The sequence below is a fragment of the Pelophylax lessonae genome, assembly GCF_965119305.1.
Source record: "Pelophylax lessonae genome assembly, chromosome: 12".
NCBI lineage: Eukaryota > Metazoa > Chordata > Amphibia > Anura > Ranidae > Pelophylax > Pelophylax lessonae.
In genome coordinates this window covers 2,600,434-2,615,284 of record NC_138779.1, presented here as the reverse complement: position 1 = coordinate 2,615,284, position 14,851 = coordinate 2,600,434, and the positions used below count along the sequence as shown (strand labels likewise).

At 46.3% G+C, this 14,851-nt stretch overlaps 1 protein-coding gene across 1 annotated transcript in view; it reads right to left on the bottom strand.

Annotated features, from left to right (window-relative positions):
- Nucleotides 1-7,985: 7,985 nt before the first annotated feature.
- TNFRSF9 (TNF receptor superfamily member 9) overlaps nt 7,986-14,851 on the bottom strand; it is a gene marked incomplete at its 5' end in the record, with an annotated part of 135,086 nt that continues 128,220 nt past the window's right edge. Inside the window, 3 exons of the mRNA XM_082274040.1 lie at nt 7,986-8,321; nt 9,323-9,460; nt 11,386-11,498. Of these exons, the coding sequence (XP_082130166.1) occupies nt 8,230-8,321; nt 9,323-9,460; nt 11,386-11,498 (343 nt within the window). The 3' untranslated portion in view covers nt 7,986-8,229. The remainder of the gene's footprint in view (nt 8,322-9,322; nt 9,461-11,385; nt 11,499-14,851) is intronic.

Below are 14,851 nucleotides of genomic sequence, written 5' to 3'. Positions count from 1 at the left end.
CAGCGGGTACAATACGTTTGTTGTAAGCAATCAGCAGGTACAAGCCGTTTGTTATAAGCAGTCAGCGGGTACAAGCCGTTTGTTGTAAGCAATCAGCAGGTACAAGCCGTTTGTTATAAGCAGTCAGCGGGTACAAGCCGTTTGTTATAAGCAGTCAGCGGGTACAAGCCGTTTGTTATAAGCAGTCAGCGGGTACAAGCCGTTTGTTATAAGCAGTCAGCGGGTACAAGCCGTTTGGTATAAGCAGTCAGCGGGTACAAGCCATTTGGCTGGCGATGCCGATTCCCCTGTGTGTTATATAATTGGGATTCTCTGTTTTTCTCGGAGATCTCATAGAAGAAATATTTGCTATCACTTTCATGTTTGCAGTTTGCTGAACGTCTTGATGGGTGGAAAGTTTCCTCCACAGATTCTATATTTAGTTCCTGCGGTCACACTGGCAGGGTGGGCTGTGTGTGCAGAGAACGTGCACCGACTGCGTGCAAAAACAACGATTGTTTGTAGAATTTCCTTACAGCTGAACTCCGGGCAGAAATAATAGATAGAAAGTACTTGTGCTCTGTAATCAATACAATAATAAAGAATACCAAAAGAAAAGTAGCGATTGGTTGCTCACTGTACATTGTAATACCCCAATGTATCACCATCCACAACCAGTGATTAGAATTCAGATATAATATACTCAACAAAATCAATCCATATATAGAGAATCGATCAGAGGACATAAAGTGTGATAAACCGCTAGAAGAAAGTCCCAATCCACCACCGAATCCCCTGTGTGACACTGTCTGTGATGGTTATCTCTTCTTATAGGGTGAATGAGAGCTCTGCACCCCAGGTGATCCCAAGTGAAGGGCGTACTGACCATATAGACAATGCATCCAGAAAGTATTCACAGAGCTTCACTTCTTCCACATTTTTACATATTACAGCCTTATTCCAAAATGGATTCAATTCATTATTTTCCTCAAAATTCTACAAACCCCTCCCCCATAATGACAATGTGAGAGAAGTTTGTTTAAAATATTTGCAAATTTTTAAAAAATAAAAAAGGAATAAATCCCATGTACATAAGTATTCACACCCTTTGCTCAATACTTTGGTGAAGCTCCTTTGGCACCAATTCCAGCCTCCAGTATTTCTGAGTATGATGCTACAAGCTTGGCACTCCTATTTTTGGGCAGTTTCTCCCATTCTTCTTTGCAGGACCTCTCAAGGTCCATCAGGTTGGATGGGGGAGGGTCGGTGCACAGCCATTGTCAGATCTCTCCAGAGATGTCCAATCGGGTTCAAGTCTGGGCTCTGGCTGGGCCACTCAAGGACATTCACAGAGTTGTCCCGTAGCCACTCCTTTGTTATCTTGGCTGTGTGCTTAGGGTCGTTGTCCTGTTGGAAGATGAACCTTCACCCCAGTCTGAGGTCCAGAGCGCTCTGGAGAAGGTTTTCATCAAGGAAATCTCTGTACATTGCTGCATTCTTCTTTCCCTCCATCCTGACTAGTCTCCCAGTTCCTCCCCACAGTATGATGCTGCCACCACCATGCTTCACAGTAGGGATGGTATTGGCCAGGTGATGGGCGGTGCCTGGTTTCCTCCAGACATGACGCTTGCCATTCAGGCCAAAGAGTTCAATCTTTGTTTCATCAGAGCAGAGAATTTTGTTTCTCATGGTCTGAGAGTCCTTCAGGTGACTTTTGGTAAACTCCAGGAGGGCGGTCATGTGACTTTTACTGAGGAGTGGCTTCCGTCTGGCCACACCCATACAGGCCTGATTGGTGGAGTGCTGCAGAGATGGTTGTTCTTCTGGAAGGTTCTCCTCTCTCCACAGAGAAATGCTGGAGCTCTGTCAGAGTGACCATCGGGTTCTTGGTCACCTCCCTGACTAAGGCCCCCCTCCCCCCGATCGCTCAGTTTGGCCGGGCGGCCGCTCTAGGAAGAGTCCTGGTGGTTCCAAACTTCTTCCATTTACAGATGATGGAGACCACTGTGCTCATTGGGACCTTCAATGCTGCAGAAATGTTTCTGTACCCTTCCCCCGATCTGTGCCTCCATACAATCCTGTCTCCGAGCTCTACAGACAATTCCTTGGACTTCATGGCTTGGTTTGTGCTCTGACATGCACTGTTACCTGTGGGACCTTATATAGACAGGTGTGTGCCTTTCCAAATCATGTCCACTCAACTGAATTTACCACAGGTGGACTCCAATCAAGTTGTAGAAACATCTTAAGGATGATCAGAAGAAACAGGAGGCACCTGAGCTCAATTCTGAGTATCATGGCAAAGGGTGTGAATACTTATGTACATTGGATTTTTATCATTTTTCTTTAGATTTCAAACAAACTTCTCTCACGTTGTCATTATGGGGGAGGGGTTTGTAGAATTTTGAGGAAAATAATGAATGGAATCCATGTTGGAATAAGGCTTTAATATAACAAAATGTGGAAGAAGTGAAGCTCTGTGAGAACTTTCCGGATTCTCTGTATGGCGATTCATCTTTTTCCCAGAACGTCCTGAAAACCCCCAAAACCTGCAATTACCAATCACGTCTGATGAAGGTCTGGCCCACCCCTCCTGCAATTGGTGCCTCTTTATTGGTTACTGGTGGGCCAATAACAAGGTGCCATAGGGGGCCGGTGGGAATGCAGCCTTAAAGGATAACTCCGCTGTCACGGGAAAATAATAATGTAACACACTGTATTCATTTCTACACAAGCCATATTGTCATTTTTTATTGTTGAAATTAGCAATTTTCTTTCCAATTTTCCTTTTCTGTTAAATGCAATATGGGAACCTGGAGGCCCTCTGTACATCATACGGGTGTTCCCTCCCCCCAGAAATGTCATTTCCTGCTTGTGTGATTGGCTCATGGATTTCCCCAGAAGTCTGCACTAAGATACAAGTCAGATTTTAGGTATCCTCTGCAGTAGGAATTTCAGTTTGGTGAGATACTCTCCAAGGATTAAATACTTCTAAAGAGATGCAGACAGGGGCAGACTGCCAAATTTCGGCCCAGGGGGGCAAGTACAAACCTGAGGCCCATGGTGCAGCGACTCGGCCCCCTCCCACTCTCCTTCTTCTGGCCTCCTCCTGACCCCCATTGCAGGCTGAAGCTCCGCATAGAACCTGCCTTTTCTCAGACACAGTCTACACCATCCATGCTGGGGGGGGGGGGGGGGGGGCCTGCACTCTGTCCTTGTTTTCCATCCGCACTCAGCGATGGGGACTAGGTCAGCGGTGGAGACTAAGTCAGTGGTGGAGACTAAGTCAGCGGTGGAGACTAGGTCAGCGGTGGAGACTAAGTCAGCGGTGGAGACTAAGTCAGCGGTGGAGACTAGGTCAGCGGTGGAGACTAGGTCAGCGGTGGAGACTAGGTCAGCGATGGAGACTAGATCAGCGGTGGAGACTAAGTCAGCGGTGGAGACTAGATCAGCGGTGGAGACTAGATCAGCGGTGGAGACTAGATCAGCGGTGGAGACTAGGTCAGCAGTGGAGACTAGGTCAGCGATGGGGACTAGGTCAGCGGTGGAGACTAAGTCAGTGGTGGAGACTAAGTCAGCGGTGGAGACTAGGTCAGCGGTGGAGACTAGGTCAGCGGTGGAGACTAGGTCAGCGATGGAGACTAGATCAGCGGTGGAGACTAAGTCAGCGGTGGAGACTAGATCAGCGGTGGAGACTAAGTCAGCGGTGGAGACTAGATCAGCGGTGGAGACTAGATCAGCGGTGGAGACTAGATCAGCGGTGGAGACTAGGTCAGCAGTGGAGACTAGGTCAGCGGTGGAGACTAGGTCAGCGGTGGAGACTAGGTCAGTGGTGGAGACTAGGTCAGCGGTGGGGACTAGGTCAGCGGTGGAGACTAGATCAGCGGTGGAGACTAGGTCAGTGGTGGAGACTAGGTCAGCGGTGGAGACTAAGTCAGCGGTGGGGACTAAGTCAGCGGTGGGGACTAGGTCAGCAGTGGGGACTAGGTCAGCGTTGGGGACTAGGTCAGCGGTGGAGACTAGGTGAGCGGGGGGAACTAGGTGAGTGGTGGAGACTAGGTCAGCGGTGGAGACTTGGTCAGCGGTGGGAACTAGGTCAGCAGTGGGGACTAGGTCAGCGTTGGGGACTAGGTCAGCGGTGGAGACTAGGTGAGCGGGGGGGAACTAGGTGAGTGGTGGAGACTTGGTCAGCAGTGGGGACTTTTTACTTCTCTTCACCAGAAATTATTTAGGCATGTCTGTGGCAGAAGGGGTGCAGCCTTTTTACGGGGCAACAGAGCGGCCCAGGGGGCAATTGACCCCCTGCCCCCTGGCCCAGTCCTCCCCTGGATACAGACCCTGCAAATTTTCTCATCAGAACGCTGAGAGTGCACCAGGTGATTATAATGAGCCAGACCCCTCCCATTTAGAATCAGTCTGCACAGGACATGGGGAAACAAACAGATATGTCTTCAGAGCAACAAAAGGTAGGAATCTGCTACAAAGTTAATTACAATCCCTGAAAAGAGATCCCCCGGAGGGGAAAGTGAGTTACTATTTAGAAGCTCTGGTCAGCTGTTGCCCATGCAGTGCGATATCAATAGCAACATCTGTAACTTGACGCAAGAAGATGCATTTTTCTGAACACCAACACATTAGAGGGCTAGCCCAGCTATAACTGATAGTCCAGATTTTGCTACACACCTGAAGAGTTGAATCATATTATTGATCTCACACACCAGTAATAAGATGCCTGAACGGGTGATCTGAGCCATAGACCTGCTTCAACAAATACCAGGGAGCAGTGCTGGGAGAAGGTCATCCAGTGCCCAGGGCGAAGATGCCAAATTGCACCTCTTTATGATGTGTGTTCCCAATTGTCTTACCCCCATACAGAGTGCAGGGGAGCCTTCCATATGAAATCACTGCGCCCAGGGCAGCTGTCCCTCCTGCCCCTCCCTTGTCCCGGCCCTGAAAGGGAGTCCCATTCTCTTCTTGCGTCAGTAGAAGGTGTCAGATGAATACGTTGACAAGAACAGAACTGTTCTGTTGCATGGACAGACCCTTTGAGGAAACTCATGGGAAGACTCAGCAACAAATATGACGCAGTAATGAAAATGAAGGGATCTTTTATTTTTGTCTGGGACACAATGCTTGTTCCATGTCAAGTTTCAATCTGTAACAGCTCTGAATCTAGAATCATTTCTGATATATTACCAGTTCCAAAAACCTCCAATGAATACCTGCTGTGCGTATCAGGGGCTGACTGGCAACTTTCGGCCCAGGGGGGCAAATACAAACCCGAGGCCCATGGTGCAGCTCCGCTCCAGGTACTCTCTACTCATCGGCCGAATACGGTTTCCCGCCCTGGCCAGCAGGGGGCAGTTGGGGGGAGCTGGGCCAGCTTGGTCGGGGCTGGACAGGGGAGGAGAGTCTCCAGTGGGGCATGGAACCGGCCTCTGCTCAGACAAAGTTTACACCACCCATGCTGGGGGGGGGGGGGGGGGGGCTGCATTCTGTCCTTGTTATCCATCCACACTCAGTAGGAATCCTTTAGACATGCCTGTTGCAGAAGTGGTGCAGCCTTTTTTGTGGCATCAGGCTGCTCCGGGGGGGGGGGCAATTTCCCCCCTGGCCCCTGGCCCAGTCCTCCCCTGGTGTGTATACTGTGGGAACATTGACCCAAATATGGAGCCCATTACACATAACTGGCCGGACACACCCCAATAAAGCACCCCTTTATCAGACTGATACAATTTATTAACATCAGTGCCAAAAATATAAATTATAGAATCTATTTTTAAATACAATCTATAAAGAATAAAAAGTCTATAAAAAACAAAAAACAAAAGACGAGGAGACCAAAGCTTGCAGGTGACTGGACCCGGGTGCAAATTGTTTTCTACTTAAAGTGGTTATAAACCTCTGAAATAAAAAAAAAGCGAGCAAATAGTATCCCTCTATAGTTTGTAGTTGCCTCAATTCAGAGCACTGAGTGTGATTTCTGACTGCTGCCTCCTACCTCTGCTATCTGCATGAGTCCCCCCCCCCCGCCCCCCATTCACCTCCCTCCTCATTCCCCTCTCTACTCTGCTATCTGCATGATTTACTTCTGATAGTCTAACTGGACACTAAACACTCCTGGGAGACAACCCCCCTCTCTCCTCATCTGTGCATGTTTCCCTATGAGACTGTATAGACAGGGGGGGGGGGGCAGGGTGTCCATTCCTTCCACTCCAGTCTCAGATTACACTCAGCTCCTTGCTCTATGCAGAGCCACTAATAAGGCAGTACAACTAGTCCTGTTGTACTGGGCCCAGACCTCATCAGCTAAACGGGGGGGGGGGGGGGTCAGGACATCTTTATTGTTAATTTCTTTCTAAATCAATAAATTGATTTTATTAAACCACACCCCCCGCTCCTACTTGTTTACCAGGGCTTAAATTATATTTCCCTGGACCCCATCAATTCAACAGAGGGGCCCAAGAAGTGGAATTCTCCTTTCATTTTCGGGGCGTAGGGGGGAGTCAGTGTTGCTGTCCCTCTGCACCCCAGTGGGGGGTTGGGTGGGGTGTAGGCAGGGCTGGGGGGGGGGGGGGCTGTACAGTGCCCAATGATTTCTAACAGCAGCCCTGTCCTGAATGGACACAGTGACCAAATTTGTTGACTGCATTCATTTGGAAAAAGGAAGGGGCCGGTAAATCACATATTTACTAGCCCCTTTGCCCACCCTCCATCCTGAAACAGGGTAAGAGGAGAGGAGGGAAGCCAGCAGCACTGCGGGGAAAAGGGGATAACAAGGGGGGGGGGGAGCCCAGGCAGTAGGGGGAATCTGCACCGCATGTAGTGATTAGGGTGTGCCCAGGCACACCTGGCACACCCCCAGCACACGCCTATGATCATGGCAGTTGAAAACCAAACAGAGGCCAAGATGGCGGCTTCCTTGGCTGAAAACGATAGGAGGGTTTACTTCCACTTTAAGCAATTTGATTCCCTTTTTCAGTTTTCAAAAGATATCCACAAACATAAGATGTGCACCCAATTTCATTGGATCCTGCCCACATTGGGAAACATCATTTATCAATCAGTCATGTCTATGAGTTTCATGTAAGTCAGTGCTTAGTGGCGGTCATCTTAAATCTGTGCCAAATCAGGAAAGGCAACGCTAAAGCTTCACCGGTCTCCAGAGATGACTCTTCTGCAGCAGTGGGGGGAATTCTGCAGAATGACCTTCTTTGACTGTGACCATTGAATGATACTAAAATGTTCTTCACCGAGACAGAATAACAATTATTTGTTACATTGACTCCAAGTCAGCGGCAGAATTGCCATACATATCAGAGATGATCAAATCTCGAGATCTACGGTTCACAAGTTAACCAGTTAAGTCCCACTCAAGATACGATGTCCTCATCAAAGAACCTAGGAGACAATGTCCTCCATCAAAGAACCTAAAAGACGATGTCCTCCATCAAAGAACCTAAGAGACAATGTCCTCCATCAAAGAACCTAAGAGACGATGTCCTCCATCAAAGAACCTAAGAGACGATGTCCTCCATCAAAGAACCTAAGAGACGATGTCCTCCATCAAAGAACCTAAGAGACGATGTCCTCCATCAAAGAACCTAAGAGACGATGACCTCCATCAAAGAACCTAAGAGACGATGTCCTCCATCAAAGAACCTAGGAGACGATGTCTTCCATCAAAGAACCTAAGAGACGATGTCCTCCATCAAAGAACCTAAGAGACGATGTCCTCCATCAAAGAACCTAAGAGACGATGACCTCCATCAAAGAACCTAAGAGACGATGTCCTCCATCAAAGAACCTAAGAGACGATGACCTCCATCAAAGAACCTAAGAGACGATGACCTCCATCAAAGAACCTAAGAGACGATGTCCTTCATCAATGAACCTAAGAGACGATGTCCTCCATCAAAGAACCTAAGAGACGATGTCCTTCATCAATGAACCTAAGAGACAATGTCCTTCATCAAAGTTCATGGGAAAAGCAAAAATGAATTTTTCCACAATTGTTACAGCATGACGTTGACCTCCATTTTATTCCATAGATAAACTCAGGCCAAGCATGCAGGATTATAACTTGTAGGACCCTTGGCCAGTGTTCCAGTTTATCCAGCAGGTCTTGCCTCACACCAGTTCTCCCAATCATGTTCATAGCAGCAGTTACTCCACTATGCATTTATTACGTAACGCTGTATCCAAAAGTCAGCCGGTACAGAAAAAGAACGGCGCTGAGCAATGGTCGTGTCATGGCTCCAATGATAGGCTCTCTTCTTCTCCACCATGTTCTTCCTCCGGGTAATGACAGCTACAAGCGTCTTCTTGTTCTGTCCGCTTAACTATTGTGCAAAGAATTAACAAATAAGAAGAAGAGGATTAGTTGCTGTTTGGCAAAAAAGCGAATTTCATCAAAATTGATGAAGCGTGACTTATAACTGTACACCCGTTCCAATGTGCCAAGCATAAATCCATGCCAAGCATACAGTACATCCGTGCCAATGTGCCAAGCATATATCCATGCCAAGCATACAGTACATCCGTGCTGCTGTGCCAAGCATATATCCATGCCAAGCATATATCCATGCCAAGCATAAATCCATGCCAAGCATACAGTACATCCGTGCCAATGTGCCAAGCATATATCCATGCCAAGCATACAGTACATCCGTGCCAATGTTCCAAGCATATATCCATGCCAAGCATACAGTACATCAATGCCAATGTGCCAAGCATACATCCGTGCCAAGCATAAATCCATGCCAAGAATACAGTACATCCGTGCCAATGTGCCAAGCATGCATCTGTGCCAGGCACACACTACATCCGTGTCTAAGTGCCAAGCATACAGTACATCCGTGCCAACGTGCCAAGCATACATCCATGCCAAACATACAGTACATCCGTGCCAATGTGACAAGCATACATCCGTGCCATGCCAAGCATACATCTGTGCCAAGCATACAGTACGTCCGTGCCAGTGTGCCAAGCATGCATCTGTGCCAAGCATACATCCATGCCAAGCATACAGTACATCCGTGCCAATGTGCCAAGCATACAGTACATCCGTGCTAATGTGCAAGCATACATCCATGCCAAGCATACAGTACATCTGTGCCAATGTGCCAAGCATACACCTGTCCCAAGCATACATACATGCCAAACATATACTACATCCGTGTAAAGCACACATCCATGCCAGGCATACAGCTTACATCCGTGCCAAGCATATATGAATGGGGGCACGCTGTAGTAACTCTGCATTGACTGAGACCCAGAGCTGCTGCCCTTTATTGGAGGCATGTTACTTTCTAATCATAAAATACAACAAAAAGATACTTACTTTTTATGAATGTATTTTTGATCCTTTCCAATCTTATCGACAGACACCAAAAAACCGCCACAAACACGATTATGATGGAAACGACAGAGATGACAACTATGACAACGCTCAGATCATAGGATGGAACGTCTTGTTTGGCTAAATGATACATTAAACAATTTTATTGTTACAATGTGGCAATTATACAATAACCTTTTATATTCCGAACTCTAAGGCTGCATTCACACCCGAGCGTAGCGTCTTTGAGCGTTTTTTGTGCATTTTTATACACAATGCTGGCGCATTTTTATGCGTGACTTGCGTGTTTTTATACAGTGTTTTTGAGCTTAGGTGTTTTTTTTATTAGCCAGTAGAGAAAACTATCATCTGTTGCATCATTTGTTGCTAGGCATTTCAGCTTGTTTAGCTTTTCCATCAACTTTTATTTCTTTTTTTTATTAATAATTTTAATTTGTTATTATTATTTTTTATTTTTTGTTAGGGTAAGGGGTTAGGATTGAGGTTAGGTTAGGGTTAGGAGTTGGGGTTACAGTTAGGGTTATATATTATTATTATTTTTTTTTGGGGGGGGTGTTAATACTACTATTACTACTACTACTAATAATAATAATAAAAAATTAATTAATAAATGTAAACAAAATACACAAATAAAAATATTAATAAATAATTAATAATAAATACATTAAATAAATTAATACTAAGTAATAATTAATAATTAACCTCTAACTTAAACCTCACAGGGGTGTCAAGTTGAAAGCCCCCCAGGTGTTTCAGAACTACAAGTCCCATCATGCCTTTGCCTATGGGAGTCATACTTGTAACTGCAAAGCCTCATGGGACTTGCAGGTCCGCAACAGCTGGAGGGCCGCCAGTTTGACACAGTCTAACCCTTAAAAAATAATGTAAAATAATAATAATAGCTTTTCCATCACCTTTTATTTCTTTTTTTAATAATAATTTTCATTTGTTATTATTTTTTTTGTTAGGGTAAGGGGTTAGGATTAAGGTTAAGGTTAGGATTAGGAGTTGGGGTAAGGGTTAGAGCTATATATTATTTATTATTTAGGGTGTTAATACTACTACTACTAATTATAATAATAATAATAAATTAATAAATAAATGTAAAAAATATACACAAATACTGTTTTGGTTGGAGCCTACTATGCCCCCCCCCTCCCCCCCCACAGCTCTGCTTTCTCTTTTTGTGCAGGGGGGCTGGTCTTGTCTCCACCCTCTCCTGAAGTTTTCTGTAGTGGGTGGAGGCAGCTGGACCCCTCCCACATCTCAGCGCCCTTGCCTTGTGCAGGGGGGACTGGTCTTGTCTCCGCCTCCTCCTGTACTTTTCTGCTGGTGGCCTGTAGTGGGTGGAGCCTACCAAGCCCCTCCCACATCTCTGATTTCTCTCCTTATGCAGGGGGACTGGTCTTGTCTCCGCCCCCCCTGCAATTTTCTGTAGTGGGTGGAGCCAGCTGGGCCTCTCCCACCCCTCTGCTCGCTTGCTTTGTGCATTGGGACTTGTCTTGTCTCCATCTCCGCCTCCTCCTGTAATTTTCTGCTGGCGGCCTGTTGTGGGTGGGGCCTGCCAAGCCCCTCCCACATCTCTAATTTCTCTCCTTGTGCAGGGGGACTGGTCTTGTCTCCGCCCCCCCTGCAATTTTCTATAGTGGGTAGAGCCAGCTGGGCCTCTCCCACACCTCTTCTCCCTTGCTTTGTGCATGGGGACTGGTCTTGTCTCCGTCTCCGCCCCTCCTCCTGTAATTTTCTGCTGGCGGCCTGTAGTGGGTGGAGCCTACCAGGCTCCTCCCACATCTCTGCGCAGGCTATGTACAGCACAGTGATGATGTCACTACTACTTGTAATTACAGGATGTCCTTTTCACAGGCTAAAAGGGAACTCTGTTTCAAGCTGGTGTAATGCCAACTTCCTCATTGGACACATGAGATTCGGGTCAGGCGGGTCATCAGACTGTGAGTGTCCCCCTAATCCAGTGCAATAAACCATTGCGCCTAGGGCTCAAACATGGACATGGGCGGAGTTTACGGATATTTAATGAGCGGACTTACTTGTCGTGGTGACGGCGGGCGATGTGGGCGGGAGCTTCGTAAGTTTGGGCAGGCAGACCGCATCTGATGTCATCGTTCCATTCACATAAATGTCAGCATTTATGGCTGAGCAGCTGTAAGAGGAGAAGAGTCATCAGAAGTGTGCAGCATACCGGACATTCCCCGATCACTCGACTATATATCTCAAAGGGATACATATACAGTATCTCCCAAAAGTAAGTACACCCCTCCCATTCTATCTTTTCATGTGACAACACTGAAGAAATGAGACTTTGCTACAATGTAAAGTAGTGAGTGTACAGCTTGTATAACAGTGTAAATTTGCTGTCCCCTCAAAATAACTCAACACACAGCCATTAATGTCTAAACCGCTGGCAACAAAAGTGAGTACACCCCTAAGTGAAAATGTCCAAATTGGGCCCAAAGTGTCAATATTTTGTGTGGCCTCCATTATTTTCCAGCACCGCCTTAACCCTCTTGGGCATGGAGGTCACCAGAGCTTCACAGGTTGTCACTGGAGTCCTCTTCCCCTCCTCCATGATGACATCACAGAGCTGGTGGATGTTAGAGACCTTGCGCTCCTCCACCTTCTGTTTGAGGATCCCCACAGATGTCTCAATAGGGTTTAGGTCTGGAGACATGCTTGGCCAGTCCATCACCTTTACCCTCAGCTTCTTTAGCAAGGCAGTGGTCATCTTGGAGGTGTTTGGGGTCATTATGTTGGAATACTGCCCTGCGGCCCAGTCTCTGAAGGGAGGGGATCATGCTCTGCTTCAGTATGTCACAGTACATGTTGGCATTCATGGTCCCCTCAATGAACTGTAGCTCCCCAGTGCCGGCAGCACTCATGCAGCCCCAGACCATGACACTCCCACCACCATGCATGACTGTAGCCAAGACACACTTGTCTTTGTGGCCCTGGGAGGGGGGGGGGGGGGGGCTGCCCTTTGCTTCAAGTCCAGTCAAAATCACAGCAACGTTGCCGCAAAATCGCGGCAAAACAATCACGCCAAAGTCGCACAACTTTCAGGTCGCACAAGCAGGGCTGGCCCAAGACATTATGTGGCCTGGGTCCAAGAATAAAATGCTGCCCCCCCCCCAAAAAAAAAAATACACCCAACACATCCATTATTTTAGATAAAATGTAGAAAATATTATATATACTGTTATCTTTTTCCATAACTCACCACCGGACCGGTCCATCAAACACCCCATGTCTGTCCTCAGTCCTCCTGTCACTACTGTTCCTGCCACTGCCCTAGAAGGTCCAGCCTGCCCTGTGCGAGATGAAGTGCACTGATGTCTGATGTCTGATGTCATTCCACACACCACAATCACCTGAGGGACGTTCCCCAGGGGAGACACTCTGCCTCCTCATATTCATCAGTTTGCACTACTGGTGACAGTACGAGATGGGGAAATGCCATCCGTAACGCCCCACAGACTGATGACACTCAAAACTGCTGGAAGAAAAATCTTGGGAGCCAATTTGCTGCCCCTCTCCAAGTGCTGCCTGGACCCAGTGGGACCCATGGTAGGGCCGGCCCTGCGCACAAGTGTGAAAGAGGCCTTAAAGTGACATTCCATTCATCTTTGTCTTGGGTATATATGCTGCGATCGGGCCGTAAGGGGTTAGCTCAACTATAAGAATTGAATTCTGGGTCTTCAGTGACAAGTTTAGTTGTCTACTGGCTGCCTTTGTTCTTCAGGGACCTGGCACCGCCCACTTTTTATTATAGGAGGGGTTAGGTTGCCAACATTATAGTGGCATCATTATATTCCCTGGCTGATGTAGTGGTCACCCAACCAGGGCTGCTTTTAGAAATCACGGGAGCCCCGTACAGCCAACCTGGCAGGGCCCCCCCCAGGGCCACCCCCCCCCCCCCACCAAATTTATCAAGACAATATTTTCACAAAAAAACACATTAAAATCATTATTAGCGGACACAAACATAACAGAGGACCTGTGTGAAATAGCCCTTTAATTGTTTTGTAACCTTTTTTTATAAATGTTTACAATTATTTTATTTTACACTTTTTTTAATTATCTATTACAATGTTTTAAAATAGGACTATCTACAGCGCTTGCTAAAATTATATAAATGTGAACATAATCTGTGCAATTATATATACATAAAATTGTGTACCATCCACAAATATAAGTGCAAATGTGCAAAATATTGTGCCAATCAAATATCCATATTAATCAATTCGTAAATAATAATTCATATAATCAATAATCAATAATTCATACATTTTATTTATTTATGCATTAATTAATATGGATATTTGATTGGCACAATATTTTGCACATTTGCACTTATATTTGTGGATGGTACACAATTTTATGTATATATAATTGCACAGATTATGTTCACATTTATATAATTTTAGCAAGCGCTGTAGATAGTCCTATTTTAGGACTATTTTTCTTTTCACAATAATTTTCACACTACTGCTGCATTCATGATTTGTCACTAAATTACAGATATTTATTTATTTAATTCTACACATTTAAATACACAAATTCCTAGGCGCGGGGAGTATGCTTTTTTCTAAGTGGTACTTTTTTTTACGTATTACAATGTTTAATTATTATATTTTTCTACAATTTGTTATTTTTTTACAGGACAGGGAAGCCTGCAGCATTGCAGGGGGGCACAGTGAAAGGGGAGCACACGGGGGGAGGGGAGGGGGGGATCAGAAGCAGGCAGAACAGGGAGGGGAATCGGTGTCGGAGAAGCAATTACAGTAACGATGCCCCGTGCCTGTGTCTATCCCTGCAGCAGCTCAAAGCAGAGAGCCCCACGAGGCTTCCTTCTGTAACTGCCCCTCCGCCTGACTGCACCGATTCCCAATGCTCTTCCCATAGTTGCCAACATTTTAAAAAAAATTTCCAGGGACACTTTGCAGCACAGCTATCAATCACTTACCACACCCACTTCCCTGAAGCTCCGCCCACTCTACATAATCTCCGCCTACTTATCAGATTATAGGGTCTACTCAATAAAGAGAGAATTACAGGAAATTGGAAAGGGAATTTCAAACTTGATGCCAAAGTAGCAGAGTTGGAATAATTCTCCCATTCAGCTGCACTACTTCTGCCTAAAGGTTAAAATTCTCATCACAATTCCCTGCAATTCTAAAGTGTGAAATGTGCTCAGGTGTGACCATAGAAAAAATGGAATATGGAAATATAAATAAAGTGCAAGGTGTAAATAACTACATTGCCGGGACAATGTAAATTACCCGGGACAGGCTCCTATTTGCTGGGACTGTCCCAGCAAAAAGGGGGCAGTTGGCAAGCATGTCTTCCTGTGTGCCCGGCCCTCTACAGGAGGAATGGTGGCTCCCCCCTATCAGCGGCCCTGCACCCAACACCGAAGCATCCGCCATGGATGGGGAGACCCCTCGTGCTAACAGATGTTTGCAAAATTCTAAAATAATATTTGATAGCCCCTTCTGA